This window comes from Emys orbicularis, chromosome 1, assembly GCF_028017835.1.
Source record: "Emys orbicularis isolate rEmyOrb1 chromosome 1, rEmyOrb1.hap1, whole genome shotgun sequence".
Classification (NCBI taxonomy): domain Eukaryota; kingdom Metazoa; phylum Chordata; order Testudines; family Emydidae; genus Emys; species Emys orbicularis.
This window is the reverse complement of record NC_088683.1, coordinates 4,843,958-4,863,858: the sequence shown is the minus strand read 5'-3', so window position 1 is coordinate 4,863,858 and position 19,901 is coordinate 4,843,958. Positions and strand designations below refer to the sequence as shown.

The window sequence follows — 19,901 nt, the reverse complement described above, 5'->3', positions numbered from 1 at the left end:
ATTTGTATCTATCGTGTGTCATTATTAAGTTACAGGAGCTGGCGGATTTATGATTTGAAGCTAAAGGAGGGATTTTAAGAACAACATATAGAATTGTGAAACGTATTTCCCATTAACTCGAGAAAGAATTAGGGCATTTAAACTTTAAAAAGTCCCTTAGCCGCCTTTCACTTAGCTGGATTAGGAAGAAACTTTCCCAGGTTAGTCCACAAAGGGCCAATTCAGTGCTCATCTATTTTATTCTAAAGCAGCTGTTACTCCTCACTATTGGAGACACGAGAATGGATGAAGCTGAGAAGCGCTGTGCTCCACTCAAGCAATTCCTATGTTCTCCTGAGCAGAAATACCCATTGAAGGTGCTTCTCCTCAGATGGTGTAATTTCATGTTGCTCCATGGAAGTCAGTGGACCTGAACCCATTTTTTCCCAGCTGAGGAGTTTGTCATTACTGATTTGTTAGGAGAAAAGCAAAGTTTCTGTTTATTCATCAGCAAGTTTTGGTGACTCCCAAGGTTTGGAAAACCAAAGAGTCACAGTGTGGTAGCAGACTCAACTGGTTTGCATGAAGAGGTTAAATCCTCAAACGAAAGGAAGTGATTACCATGATCCCAGCCATATTCTCTTTGAGAAATGTCTAAAATGGTCCCAGAATCCCAGGTGTCCATCATGGAAATAGTTTCACTTATTCTAGTCGGTGTTTTCATAGAATCATAGAATCATAGAATATCAGGGTTGGAAGGGACCTCAGGAGGTCATCTAGTCCAACCCCCTGCTCAATCGAGCTTTGAAGCCTTTCTTCCACCAGTCCTTGTACCTTCTCTTATCTCCAGCCCCTGTTGTGTGTTTCAGGTTTACCTCCATCCCAGAAAGATGACTTTCTCCAGCCTGTGCTATCCAGAATGCGGGGTGGCCCGACCCAGTCCAGTCACTGGCAGCTCCAACGAGCCGTGCGTTAGGCAGTGCCCTGACTCCGAAGTGGTGATCAGACCCTCACAGTGGTGATCAGACCCTCACCGGCAGCTGTAGGAGCACCTGTGGTGGGAGCCGGTTTCGGAGGCTCCTATGGTTTGGGGGGATTGTACGGCTATGGAGGCCATTACGGAGGATTGTATGGTTTAGGGAGATTAGGTGGTTACGGCGGCCGTTACGGTTATGGGGGATTATTGGGCAATGGGGGATACTGTGGTTACCCAGGCCTTTATGGTTATGGGGGATTATGGGGAAATGGGGGACACTGCGGTTACCCAGGCCTTTATGGTTATGGGGGATTATGGGGAAATGGGGGACACTGCGGTTACCCAGGCCTTTATGGTTATGGGGGATTATGGGGAAATGGGGGACACTGCGGTTACCCAGGCCTTTATGGTTATGGGGGATTAAGTGGTTCCGGGGTATTTTGCCATAGGTACCTCAGTGGAAGCAGTGGGCCATGTTAAACCCACCAGGAATATTCATGGAAGAAGGAAGAACCAGGAAATGAACAGCAAGATACAGATTCACCCCTGATCTTTTGGGCATGGCTTTCAGAAGTGCTGTCCAAACATGGCTCCAGTTGAACTCGGCGGGTGTTGTGTGTGCTCAGCACCTTGGGCTGATAGCCATGCTGCATTTCTAATGTTACGCTTTATGACTCTTTCTGCCAAGGCTTTGCCAGCCAAGTGCTGATTCTCTTTTTCTCTTGTGGACTCATTCTGAACTACACACAGGCTGTTTACACTGACCCTGCAGTGTGAAGGAAACAGAGGCCTTAAGATAGGCATCATTTACGTTCATTATCACTCTAAGTCCCTCTCAAGGAGAATAGGCCCTACATGTGCTATCCTTTCTATCAATACGTACCTTTAGCAACTCACTTTAACCTTCGCTACTTCACATGTCTAATGGAGAAGTTGCGTAGTCTCTGCTTCTATATTCCTTTGTCTCATTTCACACCCGACTGGGGCTAAAAAAAAAAGAACTTACAATGGTTTCAAAAGGGGACTTGTTTGTCAACCTCTGGAGCTGCAACAAAGCACAAAGAACATCTTGTGTGAAATACATCCCATTGACGCAGGTGATCGGTCGGAGCCCTTCTTGAAACACTGGAAATACATTTTTTCCGCTCTGTAGTATTTCTTCCTGTAACTGTGTACTGCCAATTTCCTTTGCATTAAAAACTCTGCTGCATCAGAATATCCGTCTTCTGGTTCTCTTTGTTTCTTTGTCCTTTTTAAAAATTGCACTGGACGAAATTCCTCCCTGTGGAGCCAGCAGCAGCGGGAACTTTTCAAGTTGCACCTTCCCAAGCCCTGCTGTGATAGGCTAATCCGGCTCTTACATTGGTTGACAGCATTCTGCAGGCCCTGAGTACCCAGGTGGAGTTCCTCCTTGCATTACATGGTTTAGCAAATAGTCTTTTCCTGTAAAGATGAGACAGATTTTCATTTTAAGAATGTACGTTTTTCTTTGGTTTCAAGAAGACCAATCACATGGTTCACAGTAAGCATCTGTGTGAGACTTTAAGTGACCAGGTTTACGTAAGGAAAAGAAAAGTGGCCACCATGTACCTTATGTTTACTGCCATACCTGCTGTGTGTTTTAGGTTTATCTCCATGGCAGAAAGATGTCTTGCTTCACAAACGTGTGGAGCGACATTTCACAAAGCATGCACAACAGCTGCAACAAGCCAGACGTAAGGCAGTGCCCTGACTCTATAGCGCTGATCCAACCCCCACCGGCTATCATGACCTTCCCAGGAACAATTCTCAGATCTTTCCCTCAGGAAAGCAGAGTGGAATCCTGGGGTGCCATTGACATTGGAGGTGGTGATAGAGGCTTATCAAGTTATGGAGGATTACACTGTAACCGATGACGCAGGGATTATGGGAGATTATACGGTTATGGGGGCCAATATGGGCAGGAGGGCCTCTGTGGTTAAAGGGGCCATATGGTTGTGGGAGAAAATAGGGTTAGGGGGGATTCTGATGGGGTCATTGGTACCTTAATGGAACCTGTGGGCCATGCTAAATCGAGCAGGCATATGCATGGAAACAGCAGGAAATGAACGGCAAGATACAGATTCACGTCTGATCGCACAGGCCTGGCTTGGAGAAGTGTTGACTACACCGAACTCAGTGTGAAATAATGAGAGAGCTGCATTTCATCACCACCTCTGCAAACATTCCTAATGTTTCCCATGTTACCCTATATGGGTATCCTCGAATGCCTTCCTAGCTATGGGCTTCCTCTATTATAAACTCAGTGGGCCTGATTCTCAACTACACGATGGATTTTACACCACGCTCTAAAGTGCAAATGAAGCAGGAGACATAAGGTGTACGTTACCTACATCTACCCTGACTTGATGCCTCTTTCTCATACTAGAGCACTGTCAAAAGGATTTAGTGTCAATGAGAATTAGGCTAAGTGATCTCCTATCCATGAATATGGACTGTTTCTTTCTGCTTTTATCCTTCTAACAAGCTGCATAACAGAGAAGCTCTTTGAACGTCTGCTTTTATCGTGTCTTGTTTTAGTTGAGACTGACCAGTGTGAGACAAGTAATTTAAAATGGTGGCAGACAGACTTGATTGTCAAACTCTACAACTGCTATAAAGAAGTAAGAGAACTGTGTGAGAAATACACCACATTGGAGCTGGGGACAGGATACGGCCCTTCATGAAACCGTGACAAAGTAGTCTTGCTTCTCTGCTTCTTTTTCCTTTTTCTTTTTTTTCTTTTCTTTTCTTTTTTTTTTTTTTTTTTTGGACAGTTTTCGACTCCACTTTATTTCAAATTCAAATAGATACTACCTCATACTATTGGTCTTCTGGATTAATTATTCTTCCATTCATTATCTCTTTATATCACCAGAGGCTTCCACATCTCTTGGCCAAAGTGTCCTCCAGCTTTGGATACCCCCAGTGGTGGTACCACTTCCGCGACACTCCCAGGCTCTCGGTGAAGGCCACCGAAAAAATTGTTGTGAGAACCCTTGAATCCTAATCCATAATTTGGGAGCAGCTAATCCCACAGAAAAATTCTGATATTAAAGTAATAGAACCCTGTGCACACACACAACTTTAGTGAGGCTGCAGTGCTTTGAAGTCCTTTGATTTGAGGAAGCCTCTGATCATGGAGCACAATATCACTATGAGATCTGGTTTATGTGGAGGTGAACAAGCACATTGAGGTGAAGGTTACACAGGGAGCAAGTGGGAGAGTCAGCAATAAAACCAGTCATAGTGATTACTCATCCCCATGCTCATCACTGCTCCTGAACTGCACTAATCTAGGACTGAATATTGCACAGACACTCTGTGATTCTCAAGAGCGGAAAGGGTTTGGGGGGGGTTTCAATTTTTTTCTCGTATCGAGGTGCAGGCCTTGGTTTCTTCATTGTTTACAAGTTAATCCCTGGACATGCATTAGGGACATTAGAGCCTATTAATTTCAGTTGGAACTTGAGCATTCATGTCCCGTAGGGAGCTCTGAAAAATCTCACCCCCAATTTTTAATTAGGATTCATGAAGGAACTCCCCAAGTTTCCCCTATAAAGGACTAATTCATTGTTGTTCTGGTTTCCTGTGAAGCAGCTGGTGACTCTCACTCATTGAGACAGGATACTGCATTAGATGGGCCACTCGTCTCCTGCAGCCTGGCAGCTGCTACCTTCTCATAGGAAGAAGTAATTCTAGGTGCAGATCCTCGTCTGCTCTAAGTTAATACAGCTCCATTGAGGTCAGTGGAACACCGCAGATTTGCACGAGGGGAGGAGGTGGGGGTTTGTGGTTTGTTTTGATTTAAAAAACCCAGTTTTGTTTGTTCATCACCAAGTTCTGGTGATCACTCGCTGAGGATTTAAAACCAAAGCACCGCCTTGTCATGCTGGACTGAACTCGTGTTTCTGTCAGTAGATGTCCGGGGAATGTTGGCCCCTTACTAAAACTTAGTGGGGATTTTTGGTTAGCCATCTCCCAGTACCAAAAGAAAGGGGAAGGGCCAATGAGAAATCAAGACCCAATGCTCCAGGTCAGCCTGATTGACAGGGCGGGCAGGCCAATGCGGGAGTCAGGAGCCCGGGGTCCCATCCTCCGTGTGAGCTGCAGCTGCCTGAGCCAGCGCGGGGCCCAGATAAGGCGAGAGCAGCAGCCAGAGCTGAGCTGAGCAGAGCCGCAGCCGTGCTGAGGCAGAGTGGAGCTGGAGCTGGGGCTGGAGCCGCCCGGAGCCGGGTGCGGTGAGCAGCTGGGGAGAGTGGGGGGGACCCTGGGCAGAGGGACCAGCACCGGGAGACGTCACCAGCCAAGACGGGGATCAGAACCCTGACGGGGGCCTGACGCTGGGAAGAAGGGTCCTGCCACCTAGAGCCTGAGGGTGTGTGGGAACCACCAGAACAAGTGTCCAACCTACGGCATCCCTGCAGCACAGCCAGGGACTGACCAGAGTGAAATAAGTAATAAAAATGGTGGCAGACAGACTTGATTGTCAAACTCTACAACTGCAATAAAGAAGTAAGAGAACTGTGTGAGAAATACACCACTTTGGAGCTGGGGATAGGACATAGTCCTTCATGAAACCATGGAAATGTAGCCTTGCTTCTCTGCTTCTTTTTCCTTATTCTTTTTATTTTATTATTCTGCAATTTTTGACTCCACTTTATTTCAAATTCAAATATATACTACCTCATACTCTTGGTCTTCTGGTTTAATTGCTCTTCCATTCATTATCTCTTCATATCACCAACAGCTTCCATAGCTCTTGGCCAAAAGTGTCCTCCAGGTTTCGATACCCCTAATGTGATGCACAACTCAGGAAAGTTTGAGGCCTATCATCAAAAAATGTTGAGCATGAACAGCTCCAGTTTGCTTCAATGGGAGGCTACAGGCCCCTTTTTTCTAAAGAACTGAGTACTCAAAACTCACTGTGAGCCAGGCCTCTATCATGCCAGCTCCAATCAAGAAAGGGGAATTGGAGCTGGCTGAGTAAGCCCAGTCCGAGTGGCAAACGGGGAACAACGGACAGCCTCGTTAGCCAGGGGCTACATAATGGCTGGCAGGAAGGAAGCCAGGGAAGTAAGAAAAAGGGAAGAGCGAGAGAAGAGAGGCAGTGGGAGCTCTTCAGTGCTGGCATCAGGAACTAGCAGTCTCTGAGGCTGTAAGACTGAAGCTGTTTGTAGGTACGAGGTGGAGGGAAAGTAAACTGTGAATAAAGAACATGGGTGCTTGCACCAACGCAGAGATCTCTGGCTGGTTTGTGGGGGCAGAAGCTGCACCTTGTTACACTCCCACTGAAGCAAACAGGAGCTGTTCGTGCTCAACATTTCTTGATAATAGACCACAAGCTTTCCTGACTTGTGCACCACCACTGGGGGTATCCAAAGCTGGAGGACACTTTGGCCAAGAGATGTGGAAGCCTCTGGTGATTGTTGTCAGATGCTACCGGTGTGGTGCTCTGCTTTCTCCAATGCTGATATCACTCGGCTGCGTGCGTGTGTTCCCTCTGTGTGCGGTCCCAGCTCTGCAGATAGCTGACACAGCAAACCCGACGAGAACCCCCAATAACCACAGAGTCTAGTAAGGTACGAAGGCACCTCGGCCAGGTTTATTGCGACCCTGACACAATTGCAGTTCCCCGCAGATTACTTAGTCTACGGGGCATACTTCGAGAAAGTGCCGCTCGGATATGGACTCAGCTCAGTCAGTGGCGGGACTTTCCACTGCCCCCTCGGCTGGACAAAGATACCGCCCCAGGGATACATTCTTATACACAGGTACAAACAAGTTATACATCACTCCTGACGTATTGAGGTGCAACCCCTCTACGTAGCAAGGTACCGCCTCTCACCTTGTACATATTGGTTCGATCAAAACAACTCTATCCATCATTTTACCCTTTTGCCCCTGTCATTGGGATGGGTCGGCCTGTTCCATGTTATCTGTGGAATGTTCCCGTATGGTATGTCTTGGTACCATGTTTATACTTTAACTTTGCTAGGTGAATATATATTTATGCAACATCAGCCCTTTTCCTGCCAGCTTCTGTGAGCAGGGCCTGCCTCTGGCTCACAGCTTAACTTTGCTTTATGTTAGCAAAGTCTTGACCATTACTTTAGTTTGGTTCAGGCCTCAGGCCTCATACTGGGCCTTTATCAGGGCCTTCACTTACCACAGTGATGTAAAGAAATAATGAATGGAAGAGTAATTAAACCAGAAGACCAATAGTATGAGGTAGCATCTATTTGAATTTGAAATAAAGTGGAGTCGAAAACTGTCCAAAAAAAAAAAAAGAAAGAAAAAGAAAAAGGAAAAAGAAGCAGAGAAGCAAGACTACATTGTCACGGTTTCATGAAGGGCCATATCCTATCCCCAGCTCCAAAGTGGTGTATTTCTCACACAGTTCTCTTACTTCTTTATAGCAGTTGTAGAGTTTGACAATCAAGTCTGTTTGCCACTATTTTTAATTACTTGTCTCACCCTGGTCAGTCTCAACTAAAACAAGACACAATAAAAGCAGAGGTTCAAACAGCTTCTCCGTTATGCAGCTTGTTAGAAAGATAAAAGCAGAAAGAAACAGTCCATATTCATGGATAGGAGATCACTTAGCCTAATTCTAACTGACACTAAATCCTTTTGACAGTGCTCTAGTATGAGAAAGAGGCATTCAAGTCAGGGTAGATGTAGGTAACGTACACCTTATGTCTCCTGCTTCATTTGCACTTTAGAGCGTGGTGTAAAATCCATCGTGTAGTTGAGAATCAGGCCCACTGAGTTTATAATAGAGGAAGCCCATAGCTAGGAAGGCATTCGAGGATACCCATATAGGGTAACATGGGAAACATTGGGAATGTTTGCAGAGGTGGTGATGAAATGCAGCTCTCTCATTATTTCACACTGACTTCGGTGTAGTCAACACTTCTCCAAGCCAGGCCTGTGCGATCAGACGTGAATCTGTATCTTGCCGTTCATTTCCTGCTGTTCCCATGCATATGCCTGCTCGATTTAGCATGGCCCACAGGTTCCATTAAGGTACCGATGACCCCATCAGAATCCCCCCTAACCCCATTTTCTCCCACAACCATATGGCCCCTTTAACCACAGAGGCCCTCCTGCCCATATTGGCCCCCATAACCATATAATCTCCCATAATCACTGGGTCATCGGTTACGTAATCCTCCATAACTTGATAAGCCTCTATCACCACCTCCAATGTCAACGGCACCCCAGGATTCCACTCTGCTTTCCTGAGGGAAAGATCTGAGAATTGCTCCTGGGAAGGTCATGATCGCCGATGGGGGTTGGATCAGTGCTATAGAGTCAGGGCACTGCCTTACGTCTGGCTTGTTGCAGCTGTTGTGCATGCTTTGTGAAATGTCGCTCCACATGTTCGTGAAGCAAGACATCTTTCTGCCATGGAGATAAACCTAAAACACACAGCAGGTATGGCAGTAAACATAAGGTACATGGTGGCCACTTTTCTTTTCCTTACGTAAACCTGGTCACTTAAAGTCTCACACAGATGCTTACTGTGAACCATGTGATTGGTCTTCTTGAAACCAAAGAAAAACGTACATTCTTAAAATGAAAATCTGTCTCTTCTTTACAGGAAAAGACTATTTGCTAAACCATGTAATGCAAGGAGGAACTCCACCTGGGTACTCAGGGCCTGCAGAATGCTGTCAACCAATGTAAGAGCCGGATTAGCCTATCACAGCAGGGCTTGGGAAGGTGCAACTTGAACAGTTCCCGCTGCTGCTGGCCCCACAGGGAGGAATTTCGTCCAGTGCAATTTTTAAAAAGGACAAAGAAACAAAGAGAACCAGAAGACGGATATTCTGATGCAGCAGAGTTTTTAATGCAAAGGAAATTGGCAGTACACAGTTACAGGAAGAAATACTACAGAGCGGAAAAAATGTATTTCCAGTGTTTCAAGAAGGGCTCCGACCGATCACCTGCGTCAATGGGATGTATTTCACACAAGATGTTCTTTGTGCTTTGTTGCAGCTCCAGAGGTTGACAAACAAGTCCCCTTTTGAAACCATTTTAAGTTCTTTTTTTTTAGCCCCAGTCGGGTGTGAAATGAGACAAAGGAATATAGAAGCAGAGACTACGCAACTTCTCCATTAGACATGTGAAGTAGCGAAGGTTAAAGTGAGTTGCTAAAGGTACGTATTGATAGAAAGGATAGCACATGTAGGGCCTATTCTCCTTGAGAGGGACTTAGAGTGATAATGAACGTAAATGATGCCTGTCTTAAGGCCTCTGTTTCCTTCACACTGCAGGGTCAGTGTAAACAGCCTGTGTGTAGTTCAGAATGAGTCCACAAGAGAAAAAGAGAATCAGCACTTGGTTGGGAAAGCCTTGGCAGAAAGAGTCATAAAGCGTAACATTAGAAATGCAGCATGGCTATCAGACCAAGGTGCTGAGCACACACAGCTCCCACCGAGTTCAACGGGAGCCATGTTTGCACAGCACTTCTGAAAGCCAGGCCCAAAAGATTAGGGGTGAATCTGTATCTTGCTGTTCATTTCCTGGTTCTTCCTTCTTCCATGAATATTCCTGGTGGGTTTAACATGGCCCACTGCTTCCACTGAGGTACCTATGGCAAGATACCCCGGAACCACTTAATCCCCCATAACCATAAAGGCCCGGGTAACCGTAGTGTCCCCCATATCCCCATAATCCCCCATAACCATAAAGGCCTGGGTAACCGCAGTGTCCCCCATTTCCCCATAATCCCCCATAACCATAAAGGCGTGGGTAACCACAGTATCCCCCATTGCCCAATAATCCCCCATAACCATAACGGCCACCGTAACCACCTAATCTCCCTAAACCATACAATCCTCCGTAATGGCCTCCATAGCCGTACAATCCCCCCAAACCATAGGAGCCTCCGAAACCGGCTCCGACCACAGGTGCTCCTACAGCTGCCACTTCGCTCTGTTGAGGGAAATTGCTGAGAATTGGTCCGGGGAGGGTCACGACAACCGGTGAGGGTCTGATCACCACTTCGGAGTCAGGGCACTGCCTAACGCACGGCTCGTTGGAGCTGCCAGTGACTGGACTGGGTCGGGCCACCCCGCATTCTGGATAGCACAGGCTGGAGAAAGTCATCTTTCTGGGTTGGAGGTAAACCTGAAACACACAACAGGGGCTAGAGATAAGAGAAGGTACAAGGACTGGTGGAAGAAAGGCTTCAAAGCTCGGTTGAGCAGGGGGTTGGACTAGATGACCTCCTGAGGTCCCTTCCAACTCTGATATTCTATGATTCTATGATTCTATGAAAACACCGACTAGAATAAGTGTAACTATTTCCATGTTGGACACCTGGGATTCTGGGACCATTTTAGACATTTCTCAAAGAGAATATGGCTGGGATCATGGTAATCACTTCCTTTCGTTTGAGGATTTAACCTATGCAGGCAAACCAGTTGAGTCTGCTACCACACTGTGACTCTTTGGTTTTCCAAACCTTGGGAGTCACCAAAACTTGCTGATGAATAAACAGAAACTTTGCTTTTCTCCTAACAAATCAGTAATGACAAACTCCTCAGCTGGGAAAAAATGGGTTCAGGTCCACTGACTTCCATGGAGCGACATGAAATTACACCATCTGAGGAGAAGCACCTTCAATGGGTATTTCTGCTCAGGAGAACATAGGAATTGCTTGACTGGAGCACAGCGCTTCTCAGCTTCATCCATTCTCGTGTCTCCAATAGTGAGGAGTAACAGCTGCTTCAGAATAAAATAGATGAGCACTGAATTGGCCCTTTGTGGACTAACCTGGGAAAGTTTCTTCCTAATCCAGCTAAGTGAAAGGTGGCTAAGGGACTTTTTAAAGTTTAAATGCCCTAATTCTTTCTCGAGTTAATGGGAAATACGTTTCACAATTGCAGATGTTGTTCTTAAAATCCCTCCTTTAGCTTCAAATTATAAATCCACAAGCTCCTGTAACTGAATAACGACACACGATAGATACAAATAAATAAATAAAATAAAAATAAGTTTATAACTAATAAATAATATATATTATAGATATTATATATATATAAAATAAATATAATTAATAAATAAGTAAAAATCACAGCGAGTACATGCAAGATTCCACCTGAAATGAAAAGAGGCCCGACTGTGAAATCTCTGGGTTAGAAAGAGAGGGAGTTGAATTGGACTTACCGAGTTCACTAAGGAGATGAAGTCCGGAGAAGGGTTTAGAAGAGTGCTGAGTCGAGAGCACTTTTATACAGTTCCCAGGACAGCCTGGAGGATCTGCGACGCTGTTTGTGGAGGAGGTCCTAATTAGTTGCCAAACAAACTTGATTGCCTTGCTAAATCCTTCTTTGGATGGAGCTGTTTTCCTCACTGTTGGTGATTACTGGGCTACTCTCAGCCTCAGAGGGCGTGACATGCATGTTGCAATCTTCAGCTGTCTTTCATCTTAAAATTGTACAGGCCAACTGCATTTCTTTTGTCATTTTACTGACTTTATAGGTTCTGCAATGAGAATGAATGTCAAGGTGATCCTGAGAAGCATCAGTAGAAAAGGTGGGTGTCATTTAAGGAATCCAGTTTGGTCCTTTCAATTCATGCTGGTCGTGATTAGGGGCATGAGGCAGTTCATTCTAAACATGGTAGGAAGCAGGGAATCATTTTTCTCCATTCTAACCACCTACATTCCCAGCAGGTCAGATCCAATTCCCTTTGAAATCAATGGGAATCATTCTTTGCCTCCAGTATGTTTCCTGTCAAGACTTTAAGACTGAAATTCACCCTTTGGCAGGGGGATAGTACAATACCTATGAACAATGTTAGTCCCATTTTAAACTTTCAAACTCGGTCTTAGCAGGGACTTAAGTGGAGCATGGGCCTTTGTGATGGCCGTCTGCCCAGGGGTGAATCTTACCTATGGTGAGTAAAACTTGACCTAACATTGGACCTCCCCTTGGGTCACCAATGCTGTCTCAAAGGGCTGCCTAGAGCAGATTTGCTCATGGGTCGAGGGGAGGGATGGCAGAGAGAGAAAGGAAGCAGTGCTCTTTTACAAAAAGATTTTAAATTAAGTCTTGGAACCTCTGCTCTACCAGAAACCATCTCTCCATCCATCAGCAGTCAAGGAACTGAGATCTTGCAAGACAATGCAGCTGACTGAGCCCAGCAAGAAACCCAGGAGAGAGGAAAATGACACATTCTTGGTGATGGAGGAGATGGCTGTGGGATGAGATTTGACATAACGTCTGACCAGCCATAGGGCATGTTGCAGAAAACATTCCTGCCTAAACCAGAATGTTGTGTAACATGTGAAAACTATCCCCAAGAGTGGGTTACCTATCCAGGGAAGAGGGCAGAAGGGTCTTGCTTTGATTTTAAGGTCCTCTGCCTCTTTGATGGTGAAGCAACCCAGCTGATTTACACCAAGAGAGCACCTTCATTTTCCAATAAAAAAATCCGTCAAAAATCCAATGCGCCTCCAAAACCGGCTCTGACCACAGGGGCTCCTATGGTCCCACTTGGCTCTGAGGAGGGAAATTGTGGAGAAATGGTCCTGGGAGGGTCACAAGAACCTGTGAGGGTCTGATCACCACTTCAGAGTTAGGGCACTGCTTACCGGTCACCTCCTTGAAGCTGCTAGCAACTGGACTGGGCCATTCTACCCTGCACGGTTTTTAAGAAATACCAAATTCAAAACTACATATGAATGAAAATGAAATAGCCCCAAATCGTGTGGCCTTAAATCATGACCCGATGAAGGGAATGACACGAGAGACCTTGGCCTCCATTTTGTCTAAAGTGGCTGTACGATTCAGTGCAGAGGCGTCTAATCGTCACAACGATGTATTGACTACAACCTTTTGCATGTGTCAAACACCAGCGAGTGTTTTTGAGGCGCTTTGAAATCTTGAGGTCTAAGGACACTGAAGAACTTCCAGCTTTAACATCCTTACTCTTTACGTTTGATAGGCCTAAAAAAAGAGGCATGTTGAGGTGAAGGTCATATGGGGGTCAGTTGCAGAAACAGAAATACAACCCAATACTTCTGACCACAGGCTGAGGTCTAGGTTGATCCGTGTTACACTGTGTTAGAAGACAAGGTTAGTAACATGTCTGGTTAAAAAATTTTTCCATCCTTGGATCTCAGCTTCAAGAATAAAAATCTGGCTAATTTTGTGACCTACTTGAACTGTGGCTTTTTTATATTTGAGGATAATAGTTCTCCAAAGGAATTACAAGTCTGTCAATTTTCCAAGGTTGCAGTAGCTTTTTAAATATTAAATTGGGGTATATTTCTCATTCTGCCAATAGTTCCCTGTCTGACCTTCACCTGAATGTGCCTCCATTTACCTCTGTAGCAAACAGATATAATTGTAACTTTCAGGGTGGATTGTCTGAGGCTTCCTCCGATCTAAGCATTTCAAAGCACTTCACAAACACTCATCAAGTGTTATGCAGCCCAAAAGATGAATTACTAAAGTAGTAATAACTTATTAGTGGGATTAGATGTTCCAACACGGAAGATTAGATTTACTTTAAAAATGCATGTCAAGGTCACAGATGTCATTCCAGTGCTCAGTTTGTGATTCCTAGCCTTTGAAATTGGGGCTCTTAGATTTTCATTCCTTCTACCTTTCATCTCCCTATTATATATATTTTGAAATGTAAGGGTAGATACTGAACCAGTGTAAAAGGGAACAGTTCCATGAACTTCCAATTGAAGGAATGCACTTTAGCTTGCCCTTATTGGGAGTGCATCCCTCTATTGGGAGTTCCTCTCTCTATCCATACTCGGCACCTCAACCCCCTGGTGCTCAGAGCCATGGGTGATGCGTGAACCTCTGACTGGGAGAGGCTACCCCTTGCCCCGCCCCTTCCACCAAGGGCCCTCCACTTCCGCCCGAGGCCCTGCAAGAGCCAATTCCCGCCCCCCCAAACCGAGAGCTGCCCCCCACCACTGCGACCACCGATCCAGTTCCGCGGCTATCACCCCAGACCCAAAGGAGTGCCGGGAGGGTGGAAGTGTGCACCCTCAGCCTCCCTAGGCAGGTTTAGGGAAAGGTGGGCAGCGCGCAGTCCCCGCCATAGAGTGCAGGAAGGCGGGTGGGGAGCGGCCCCAGCCCCAGAGCACTGGGGGGCTGGACTTGGAGCTGGGAGGACTGGAGCAGCAACTGCACGTAGGGAGTGTCGCGGAAGGGGGCGGGGTCACGCTTGTCTGTTTTTGGGAGGGAAAACCTCCCCCTACCTATGCAACCCACCACCCGTGCTCAAAGCCAACGTATAGGGAAACCAATGGGAAACATCAGGTACTGCATCTTCACCCATGAGCAGCCAAGAGAACTGTGTCTTGTGAGAGACTTCAGCTAATGAAGAAAAGGAAGAAGCACAACGCTGACAGTTAAGGATACCTTCTTCAACCATCATAGAGCTGTGGGATGAGACTGGATTCATTGGAAGTTTGACCAACCTAGAGCATTCTGCAAGACCCGTCTCCCACACAACGCTTTTCAGCCACAATTAGAATGAATTTTAAAGTGGAAAATACATCCCCACCAGGATTTCTTCTAACCCGAGCAGCATTAAATGCTTCCCTCAGTTGTAAGCACAGAACGTCATTGAAGTCTGTGGAGCTGTACTGATGTCCAGTGGCTCAGTATCTGCCTCTTGAGCTTTGTAAAGGAATGTTTACTAAAGAATGGGAAATGCAAAGCTTTACTGAATGAAAATCAAACAGCCCCAAATTCTGAAGCTGGGAATCATCCACTGACTATTGGCGTAACCTCAGAAACCTTAACATGGATTTGTTTAATCCAGCGTTTCTCAAAGGAGGCCACCAGTGGATTTTTTTGCAGCTACATCAGCCTCAAGAGCATGGGCGGGATTGTGGGGGTGCAAAGCAGCAGCCCCTTCTGGCAGCGCCCACCTGTTGCTGCTGAGTAGCTGTTACCAAAGGCAGTGAGATGCGCCGCATTGGTGTTTGTAGTGGAATTGCCAGCAGGGGTCGGGGTCCTGCCCCTCACAGGTTCCTCGGGCGCTCTGGGCAGCACCTCTGGAGACATGTGGGGCCAATGTGCACAGCACGTGATGCAGATCTTGTCAGTGGACGTGGCTGCATCATTTGGTTGTTGGGCCGCTCCCCTGCTCCCACCTGGATTGGACACGGGGAGCCTGGGACCCTGCAGGCACCCGGTGAGTTCCCAGTCCACCATCCCCAGGACAGGCTCTGGGTGAAGGCCACCGAAAAAATTTTTGTGAGAACCCTTGAATCCTAATCCATAATTTGGGAGCAGCTAATCCCACAGAAAAATTCTGCTATTAAAATAATAGAACCCTGTGCGCACACAGAACTTTAGTGAGGCTGCAGTGCTTTGAAGTCCTTTGATTTGAGGAAGCCTCTGATCATCGAGCACAATATCACTATGAGATCTGGTTTATGTGGAGGTGAACAAGCACCTTGAGGTGAAGGTTACACAGGGAGCAAGTGGCAGAGTCAGCAATAAAACCAGTCATAGTGATTATCACCCCAGGCTCATCACTGCTGCTGAACTGCACTAATCTAGGACTGAATATTGCACAGACACTCTGTGATTCTCAAGAGTGGAAAGGGTTTGGGGATTTTTTCAATTTTTTTCTCGTATCGAGGTGCAGGCCTTGGTTTCTTCATTGTTTAGAAGTTAATCCCTGGATTTTCAGAGCGAGACATGCATTAGGGACATTAGAGCCTATTAATTTTAGTTGGAACTTGAGCATTCATATCCCGTAGGGAGCTCTGAAAAATCTCACCCCCAATTTTTAATTTAGGATTTATGAAGAAACTCCCCAAGTTTCCCCTATAAAGGACTAATTCATTGTTGTTCTGGTTTCCTGTGAAGCAGCTGGTGACTCTCACTCATTGAGACAGGATACTGCATTAGATGGGCCACTCGTCTCCTGCAGCCTGGCAGCTGCTACCTTCTCATAGGAAGAAGTAATTCTAGGTGCAGATCCTCGTCTGCTCTAAGTTAATATAGCTCCATTGAGGTCAGTGGAACACCGCAGATTTGCACGAGGGGAGGAGGTGGGGGTTTGTGTTTTGTTTTGCCTCATGCCCCTAATCACGACCAGCATGAATTGAAAGGATGAAACTGGATTCCTTAAATGACACCCACTTGTGCTACTCATACTGCTCAGGATCACCTTGACATTCATTCTCATTGCAGAACTTATAAAGTCAGTAAAATGACAAAAGAAATGCAGTTGGCCTGAACAATTTAAAGATGAAAGACACCTGAAGAGTGCAACGTGCATGTCACGCCCTCTGAGGCTGAGATTAGCCCAATAATCACCAACAGTGAGGAAAACAGCTCCATCCAAAGAAGGATTTAGCAAGGCAATCAAGTTTGTTTGGTAACTAATTAGGACCTCCTCCACAAACAGCGTCGCAGATCCTCCAGGCTGTCCTAGGAACTGTATAAAAGTGCTCTCGACTCAACACTCTTCTAAACACTTCTCCGGACTTCATCTCCTTAGTGAACTCGGTAAGTCCAATTCAACTCCCTCTCTTTCTAACCCCAGAGATTTCACAGTCGGGCCTCTTTTCATTTCAGGTGGAATCTTGAATGTACTCGCTGTGATTTTTACTTATTTATTAATTATATTTATTTTATATATATAATATCTATAATATATATTATTTATTAGTTATAAAATTATTTTTATTTTATTTATTTATTTGTATCTATCGTGTGTCATTATTCAGTTACAGGAGCTTGTGGATTTATAATTTGAAGCTAAAGGAGGGATTTTAAGAACAACATCTGCAATTGTGAAACGTATTTCCCATTAACTAGAGTAAGAATTAGAGCGTTTAAACTTTAAAAAGTCTCTTTTCACTTATCTGGATTAGGAAGAAACTTTCCCAGGTTAGTCCAGAAAGAGCCAATTCAGTGCTCATCTATTTTATTCTAAAGCAGCTGTTACTCCTCACTATTGGAGACACGAGAATGGATGAAGCTGAGAAGCGCTGTGCTCCACTCAAGCAATTCCTATGTTCTCCTGAGCAGAAATACCCATTGAAGGTGCTTCTCCTCAGATGGTGTAATTTCATGTCGCTCCATGGAAGTCAGTGGACCTGAACCCATTTTTTCCCAGCTGAGGAGTTTGTCTTTAGTGATTTGTTAGGAGAAAAGCAAAGTTTCTGTTTATTCATCAGCAAGTTTTGGTGACTCCCAAGGTTTGGAAAACCAAAGAGTCACAGTGTGGTAGCAGACTCAACTGGTTTGCATGAAGAGGTTAAATCCTCAAACGAAAGGAAGTGATTTCCATGATCCCAGCCATATTCTCTTTGAGAAATGTCTAATATGGTCCCAGAATCCCAGGTGTCCATCATGGAAATAGTTACACTTATTCTAGTCGGTGTTTTCATAGAATCATAGAATATCAGGGTTGGAAGGGACCTCAGGAGGTCATCTAGTCCAACCCCCTGCTCAAAGCAGGACCTAATCCCAACGAAATCATCCCAGCCAGGGCTTTGTCAAGTCTGACCTTAAAAACCTCTAAGGAAGGAGATTCCACCACCTCCCTAGGTAACGCATTCCAGTGCTTCACCACCCTCCTAGTGAAAAAGTTTTTCCTAATATCCAATCTAAACCTCCCCCACTGCAACTTGAGACCATTACTCCTTGTTCTGTCTTCTGCTACCACTGAGAACAGTCTAGATCCTTCCTCTTTGAAACCCCCTTTCAGGTAAAAATTTGTTAGTCTCTAAGGTGCCACAAGTACTCCTGTTATTTTTGCGGATACAGACTAACACGGCTGCTACTCTGAAACCCCTTTCAGGTAGTTGAAAGCAGCTATCAAATCGCCCCTCATTCTTCTCTTCTGCAGACTAAACAATCCCAGTTCCCTCAGCCTCTCCTCATAACTCATGTGCTCCAGCTCCCTAATCATTTTTGTTGCCCTCCGCTGGACTCTTTCCAATTTTTCCACATCCTTCTTGTAGTGTGGGGCCCAAAACTGGACACAGTACTCCAGGTGAGGTCTCACCAATGTCCAATAGAGGGGAACGATCACGTCCCTCGATCTGCTGGCAATGCCCCTACTTATACAGCCCAAAATGCCGTTAGCCTTCTTGGCAACAAGGGCACACTGTTGACTCATATCCAGCTTCTCGTCACGGTAACCCCTAGGTCCTTTTCTGCAGAACTGCTGCCTAGCCACTCGGGCCCTAGTCTGTAACAGTGAATGGGATTCTTCTGTCCTAAGTGCAGGACTCTGCACTTGTCCTTGTTGAACCTCATCAGGTTTCTTTTGGCCCAAATGACAAAGTCATTGAAAGGGGATCAAAGGGGCCATTGGGAGGGAAGTTTACTGCGAGCGGAGAAGAAGTGTAGAAAGAGAAAATAGTAACAACTGCATGACCACACAAAAAAAGACTAAGTCCACTTCTTCTCCCCCTCTCGAGCCCCATGCAGACCTCAATACAATTGTAACCGAGCTTTGAAGCCTTTCTTCCACCGGTCCTTGTACCTTCTCTTATCTGTAGTCCCTGTTGTGTGTTTCAGGTTTACCTCCAACCCAGAAAGATGACTTTCTCCAGCCTGTGCTATCCAGAATGCGGGGTGGCCCGACCCAGTCCAGTCACTGGCAGCTCCAACGAGCCGTGCGTTAGGCAGTGCCCTGACTCCGAAGTGGTGATCAGACCCTCACCGGTTGTCGTGACCCTCCCCGGACCAATTCTCAGCAATTTCCCTCAACAGAGCGAAGTGGCAGCTGTAGGAGCACCTGTGGTCGGAGCCGGTTTCGGAGGCTCCTATGGTTTGGGGGGATTGTACGGCTATGGAGGCCATTACGGAGGATTGTATGGTTTAGGGAGATTAGGTGGTTACGGTGGCCGTTATGGTTATGGGGGATTATTGGGCAATGGGGGATACTGTGGTTACCCAGGCCTTTATGGTTATGGGGGATTATGGGGAAATGGGGGACACTGCGGTTACCCAGGCCTTTATGGTTATGGGGGATTATGGGGATATGGGGGACACTGCGGTTACCCGGGCCTTTATGGTTATGGGGGATTTAGTGGTTCCGGGGTATCTTGCCATAGATACGTCAGTGGAAGCAGTGGGCCATGTTAAACCCACCAGGAATATTCATGGAAGAAGGAAGAACCAGGAAATGAACAGCAAGATACAGATTCACCCCTAATCTTTTGGGCATGGCTTTCAGAAGTGCTGTGCAAACATGGCTCCAGTTGAACTCGGTGGGAGCTGTGTGTGCTCAGCACCTTGGGCTGATAGCCATGCTGCATTTCTAAGGTTACGCTTTATGACTCTTTCTGCCAATGCTTTCCCAACCAAGTGCTGATTCTCTTTTTCTCTTGTGGACTCATTCTGAACTACACACAGGCTGTTTACATTGACCCTGCAGTGTGAAGGAAACAGAGGCCTTAAGATAGGCATCATTTACGTTCATTATCACTCTAAGTCCCTCTCAAGGAGAATTAGGCCCTACATGTGCTATCCTTTCTATCAATACGTACCTTTAGCAACTCACTTTAACCTTTGCTACTTCACATGTCTAATGGAGAATTTGCGTAGTCTCTGCTTCTATATTCCTTTGTCTCATTTCACACCCGACTGGGATTAAAAAAAAAAGAACTTAAAATGGTTTCAAAAGGGGACTTGTTTGTCAACCTCTGGAGCTGCAACAAAGCATAAAGAACATCTTGTGTGAAATACATCCCATTGACGCAGGTGATCGGTCAGAGCCCTTCTTGAAACACTGGAAATACATTTTTTCCGCTCTGTAGAATTTCTTCCTGTAACTGTGTACTGCCAATTTCATTTGCATTAAAAACTCTGCTGCATCATAATATCAGTCTTCTGGTTCGCTTTGTTTCTTTGTCCTTTTTAAAAAATTGCATATGGGCAGGAGGGCCTCTGTGGTTAAAGGGGCCATA

At 45.8% G+C, this 19,901-nt stretch overlaps 2 protein-coding genes and 1 pseudogene across 2 annotated transcripts; 2 read left to right on the top strand and 1 right to left on the bottom strand.

Annotated features, from left to right (window-relative positions):
* The first annotated feature begins 869 nt into the window (after positions 1–869).
* Positions 870–1,435, top strand: LOC135895264 (claw keratin-like; annotated as a pseudogene).
* Positions 1,436–9,541: 8,106 nt separating this feature from the next.
* LOC135891608 (claw keratin-like) lies at positions 9,542–10,090 on the bottom strand. Its single transcript, XM_065419221.1, has one exon. It carries the CDS (start codon positions 10,088–10,090, stop codon positions 9,542–9,544), a length of 549 nt encoding a protein of 182 aa, XP_065275293.1.
* Positions 10,091–18,528: 8,438 nt separating this feature from the next.
* Positions 18,529–19,077, top strand: LOC135890357 (claw keratin-like). The gene has a single exon (XM_065417740.1). It carries the CDS (start codon positions 18,529–18,531, stop codon positions 19,075–19,077), a length of 549 nt encoding a protein of 182 aa, XP_065273812.1.
* Positions 19,078–19,901: the final 824 nt, after the last annotated feature.

What these genes read in the sequence shown, in the direction of transcription:
- LOC135891608 (XM_065419221.1), bottom strand. Translation starts at nt 10,090, where the DNA reads ATGACTTTCTCCAGCCTGTGCTATCCAGAATGCGGGGTGGCCCGACCC.
- LOC135890357 (XM_065417740.1), top strand. Translation starts at nt 18,529, where the DNA reads ATGACTTTCTCCAGCCTGTGCTATCCAGAATGCGGGGTGGCCCGACCC.